General features: G+C 51.0%; 1 protein-coding gene across 1 annotated transcript in view; it reads left to right on the top strand.

Moving 5' to 3' along the window:
* Positions 1–230: 230 nt before the first annotated feature.
* The window catches only part of LOC107087640 (signal transducer and activator of transcription 5B-like), a 13180-nt gene continuing 7921 nt past the window's right edge, over positions 231–5489 (top strand). The window contains exons 1-9 of the mRNA XM_015379318.1: positions 231–460; positions 1612–1780; positions 1855–2011; positions 2232–2321; positions 2407–2584; positions 3693–3823; positions 4353–4504; positions 4583–4738; positions 4999–5178. Of these exons, the coding sequence (XP_015234804.1) occupies positions 1653–1780; positions 1855–2011; positions 2232–2321; positions 2407–2584; positions 3693–3823; positions 4353–4504; positions 4583–4738; positions 4999–5178 (1172 nt within the window). The 5' untranslated portion in view covers positions 231–460; positions 1612–1652. The remainder of the gene's footprint in view (positions 461–1611; positions 1781–1854; positions 2012–2231; positions 2322–2406; positions 2585–3692; positions 3824–4352; positions 4505–4582; positions 4739–4998; positions 5179–5489) is intronic.

Here is a 5489-nt window from a genome sequence, read left to right as displayed (position 1 = left end):
AAGATGCAGAATTAGCTGGGAGAATTTAGTGTGTGTATGTGCGTGTGTGTAAGTATAGACAGAATTTAGTTTCATGAAGATTAAAGATATATAGGCATTATATTTCTGAATTACATCTCCGTCCAGTTGATGGCGGTAATGCACACAGGATGCAAACTGCCAGAAAACTCAATAGAAGAAGAAGAAGAGCAGGAGGAGGAGGAGGAGGAGGAGGAGGAACAGGAGGAGGAGGAGCTGCGCAGCGCCGTCAGCAGCTCAGATCCCGGAAGTCTCTCTCGGTCCTGAACTCGCTTCTAAAAGTAGCGACGGTTCTGAGCGAGTTCCCCAGGTTCTCCAGGTTCTGTTCGCTGCTGTCGGACCGGAACCAGTCAGACCGATCCGGTACCAGACAGACCCATCTGGACGGAACTGCAGGGCGGCTGGAGGAGAAGCATGGCGGGCTGAGCTACAGCCTCCTGAGGTGAGTGAAGGAGGGAAGGAAGGCCGCAGGAAGTGGAAGCTGCTCTGCTAGCTGCTAGCCTCTGGAACAGAACCGAGTCTGTCCCAAAGGAACCGAGTCTGTCCCAAAAGAACCGAATCAGTCCCAAAAGAACCGAGTCAGTCCCAAAAGACCCGGCCAAGTGGCTCCAATCGGTTCCGCCCCTCAGCGGCTGGTTTTCCAGGTAGAGGCGGTTCCTACCTGGAAGCTCAAGAGGAGCTGATCGCTTCTAGAAACTCCTCCCTGCTCTGAGGCTCAGGTTGAGGAGAACTGGATCCAGGTTCGGTAGAGTTTTTTTATATCAGATCATTGGATCCAGGTCTGGTTCTGGATCACTGGATCCAGGTTTGGTTCTGGATCACTGGATCCAGGTTTGGTTCTGGATCACTGGATCCAGGTTTGGTTCTGGATCAGCACGGCAGAGAAGAAGGAAGGATGGAGATCCACCTGTAGAAGATCCATGTTGGTAGAAAGATCTGGACAGATGTAGAACCAGCTGCAGGTGGTCAGGTCCTGGTTTCTGGAGGTAGATCCACCATCTTCTGGTTCTCCTGCTGCTGGGTCAGCACCTGGACCACAGGTGAGATGGTAGAGAAACCGTCCTCCAGCAGTTAGCCGCCACGTCACATGGCATCCATCATGAGTGTCTGAGTCAGATTAACAAGCAGACTTTGACTAGGCCACTCCACCTGGTTCAAAGCTGGCTAAAGTTCCTGATGAGCTGACCACCTCCTGCTGGAGAGCATCAATCAGGAATCCTGGCCCACAGCATCACACTGCTGCCACCGTGCTTCTCTAAAACACAGAATTCTGAACCAGATCAGAGTAGAAACACCTCCATAAAGGTCCACTTGGTTCTCATGGTTTCTCATTTCTTTGACTATCAGGAGATGTTTGATGGTGGATGTAATGTTCGGGTGTTTCTCTGTCTGATGGAGATGGAGATGTTAGTGATAGGAGTGTCGGTCACACGTTTCCTCAGATTAGTGAATAAAAGCAGTTAATCCATCAGCAGCTCCTAATTAGGGTCAGAGGTCAGCATATCACTACTCGCCTCTGGCTGACCCCGTTAAAAACACCTGCTTAATTTCCTGGATGTGAAGAGGTCAAAGGTCTTACCTCCTGTGTTCCAGGCTCCTTCCCCTGCTCCCCTCCTGGCTCCTCAGTTGGCGCCATGGCGATGTGGATTCAGGCCCAGCAGCTTCAGGGCGATGCGCTGCATCAGATGCAGGCGCTGTACGGTCAGCACTTCCCCATAGAGGTGCGACACTACCTGGCCCAGTGGATCGAGAGCCAGCCGTGGTACGGTACTGAATGATCTAACGTCAGCCTGAGGCTCTGCAGGTTCCTCTTCCACTGCTGTTTTCTCTCCTCAGGGACTCGGTGGATCTAGATAACACAGGAGAAGAAGCTAAAGCTAAGCGTCTGCTGGACAGCCTGGTAGCAGAGCTGCAGAGAAAAGCTCAGCTGCAGGGAGGAGAGGACGGCTTCCTCCTGAAGATCAAACTGGGCCATTATGCCGACCAGTTCAAGGTAGGATAGAGAACATTCATTCATTCTGAGCCTGTGTGCTTCTCTTTCCGTGTCTCTCTCTGCTGCCGGACTCCTCTGGAGCTGTGCGCGACTCCTCTGTCGTTAGCTGAAGGCTTTCCTCCCTTGGATCAGCTGCTGCTGTAGGACCATGGTTCTGCTTCTCTGAGCGGCTGCGGCCTCCAAATGAAGTAACTCTGCTGTTTCCGTTTTATGTCTGCAGAGCACTTATGACCGCTGTCCGTTTGAGTTGGTGCGCTGCATCAAACACATCCTCCAATCAGAGCAGAGACTGGTTCAAGAAGCAACAAATGTAAGTTTGATGGATCTGACGTGGCTCTCGGCTCCATGCTGGAACCAGAAGATGCCGTGAATGAAAGAGGTGACTGTGTTTGCAGGCCAGCTGTGGGGGCCGGGCGCAGGCCATGGACACGCTGTCCCAGCGCCACCAGCAGATCAACCAGGCCTTCGAAGAGCTGCGCCTGGCCACGCAGGAAACCGAGAACGAGCTCAGGAAGCTGCAGCACAGCCAGGAGTACTTCATCATCCAGTACCAGGAGAACCTGCGCATCCAGGGTGAGGCTGGCGGCAGCGGGACCATGAGCAAAGGCTCATGGGAGCCATATGATTTCAGAGGCCGTTTGTTGGGAGTCAACGTCATGCCTGGTTGGGTTTCTGATCTCTGCAGGACGCCATTTAAATTCGTCCTCCATGTCTTTGACTCCCAGCATAGAGAAACTTTAAGCATCCAGCTGTTTACCTGTTGGTAAAATCAGACGCTCCTATTGGCTGTTTCCAGGCAAATAAAAGCCCTTTGATCTTTTCTAAAAACGGGACCGACTGTGATTGATGTTTTATTGATGTTTTGTTGTTTCTGTGGAGGGTTTGTGTTTCTAACAGACTGCTCTGGTTCTGTGTCAGTCTGTCCTTCTGAGACTCTGCAGCTACCAGATCTGCTTCCTGCCAGTGACGTTACGCTAAGCTTGGCTGAACGTTGCCAAGTGATGTAAAACATTGTGGTTGCCCAGACAACGATAGTAACATCATGCAGCGTCCGTTAGCATGTCTAATGGCCGATGAAGTTTTACCTGATCGATAATAAAACCGAAAAAAGCAGTTTCTGGTGAACAAAGTAACTGTTAGACTGTGATATAAAGAGCTTGGTTAGCCTGATTAAGCTACACTACTTTTAACTTTGTATCAACAACTGTTCGTTTTCTACAAGTAGAATAACTGTTTTATTTGTCTACAATCTCTATGAAAGTCATTTTTCAGATGTTCCATTCGTCCTCCTCTGCCCTCAGATCTCAATAAAAAGAATAAAAATAACCTGAGCCTTTTCTTATCTCCTTGTTAAATAGCAGAGCTCAGCCTGTCGTAGAAGGCAGGACTTTCCTTCCAGACTGACAATGATTGTTTTCTACTTTCAGCTACTTTAGATCGCCGATGAAATGGAAAATAATAACAGATATAGGGAATAATATGTTGAGACTTGAAGAGATTCGATTCTTAAGAAACAGGTGCAATACAGTTTGTCCGAGTGGCGTTGCCATATGATGATGTCATAAGAAGGGGCGGGGCCCTGAGCAGATCTGGTACCTACAGTGGGCCCCCCTGGCCCTCCGTAATGATCCAGACTTAGAAGGGTTGGTTGTGACCCTGCTGCCTTTTTCTGCCCTGCTAGCCCAGCTGACCAGCCTGCCCTCGGTGCCACTGGCTGAGCGGAAGCAGCGGGAGGCCGCCCTGCAGAGCAAGCGGGCCACTGTGGAGGCGTGGCTCGCCCGGGAGGCCAGCACACTACAGAAGTACAGGCTGGTACGGACGCACTTCCCATCTACGTTCTTCCCTCCTCCTCAGTGCTCTGCTGCAAAAAGGGGCCCGATAGCAGGAGGCTTCCTGTTGGTCAAACGTGATCCGTTTATTTTGTTTGGTTTTTAAACACAGTAGATACATTAGAAAGCTCTATCAAACATGGCCGACTCTTCAGGATAAAAGGTTTCAGGACATAAACAGGTTGTTGCTCCGCCCCTTTATGATGGGTCTCCTTGGAAACCAGGTGAGTTATCCTTGGTCTATTTCAGACACTGTCAGGTGAGTTACAGTGTAGTGAAGGATATGCAGCAGCGTTGACCTTTATGACCTTTGAACTGTGAGGAAGATGGCGGATGGTCTTTCTCAGAAGGTTCGGTCAGTTTTTAGCACCTTTAACCTGATTCCTCTTAACGAGGAAACATTCAGCCAAAATGTCGGCTCCACCTGGACCGTCATGGCTCTGCTGGTGGAGGACTAATCTGCTGCAGCTGCGGTGAGTCTGGACCTGCTGACCTTCAGAGTCTGTTTGTAGGACCTGGCAGAGCAGCACCAGAAGACTCTGGGTTTGCTGAGGAAGCAGCAGACTCTGATCCTGGATGAGGAGCTGATCCAGTGGAAGCGCAGGCAGCAGCTGGCGGGGAACGGAGGTCCTCATGAGGGGGGGCTGGACGTCCTGCAGTCATGGTATTGCTTCTGATTTCCTTCTCTCAGTTGGAGCGCCGCCTTCTTGCCCAGGATGTCTGACCTTTGTTTCTTCTGAAGGTGCGAGAAGCTGGCTGACATGATCTGGCAGAACCGACAGCAGATCCGGCGCTGTGAACATCTCACCCAGCAGCTTCCTCTGCCGGGCTCCATGGAGGACCTGCTGACCAAGCTCAACGCTGACATCACCGACATCATCTCCGCCCTGGTCACCAGGTGAGGAGATTCAGGCCCCTACTGGACCCCACCCCCAGAAGGTGCTCTGCACCGCTGACCTTTGACCCACTTCAACCATCCTCTGATGCTGCGCCACTGATCTTAGACCTGCTCCAACCATCCCCTGCTGCTGGCTCCGTGTCTTTAATGGAGTCCCAGCCGTCTCTGCTCCTGGTGGAGGCGGTTCTGGTCCCGTTTCCTCAGTGGCTGAAGGGCTTCATCAGCTGCCTGCTAACCAACGTCTGCTTCCTCTGTTTCAGCACCTTCATCATTGAGAAGCAGCCTCCTCAGGTGTTAAAGACCCAGACTAAGTTTGCGGCGACGGTCCGTCTGCTGGTGGGTGGGAAACTCAATGTTCACATGAACCCCCCCCAGGTGAAGGCCGTCATAGTCAGCGAGCTGCAGGCTAAAGCTCTCCTGAAGAACGAGAGCACGCACAGGTAAGGAAGTCAGCAGCGCCCGTTGGCAGAAGTTTGATTGGCTGTAAAAAGGTCAATGTTTACATTCGGTTATAACGACGATGGCATTGGTTCTGATCTAGATTCATCTGATTATATGTGTTCACAGTGAGCGGATCATAGTTAATGGTTAACAGTTATTGGTTCACAGTGAGTGGATCACAGTTATTGGTTCACAGTGAGCAGTTCACAGTTATTGGTTCACAGTGAGCGGATCACAGTTATTGGTTCACAGTGAGCGGATCACAGTTATTGGTTCACAGTGAGCGGATCACAGTTATTGGTTCACAGTG

Source organism: Cyprinodon variegatus, unplaced genomic scaffold (genome assembly GCF_000732505.1).
Source record: "Cyprinodon variegatus isolate N-32 unplaced genomic scaffold, C_variegatus-1.0 Scaffold189, whole genome shotgun sequence".
Taxonomy (NCBI): Eukaryota; Metazoa; Chordata; class Actinopteri; order Cyprinodontiformes; family Cyprinodontidae; genus Cyprinodon; species Cyprinodon variegatus.
The sequence above is the reverse complement of the archived record's forward strand: the minus strand, read 5'-3'. Positions and strand labels throughout refer to the sequence as shown.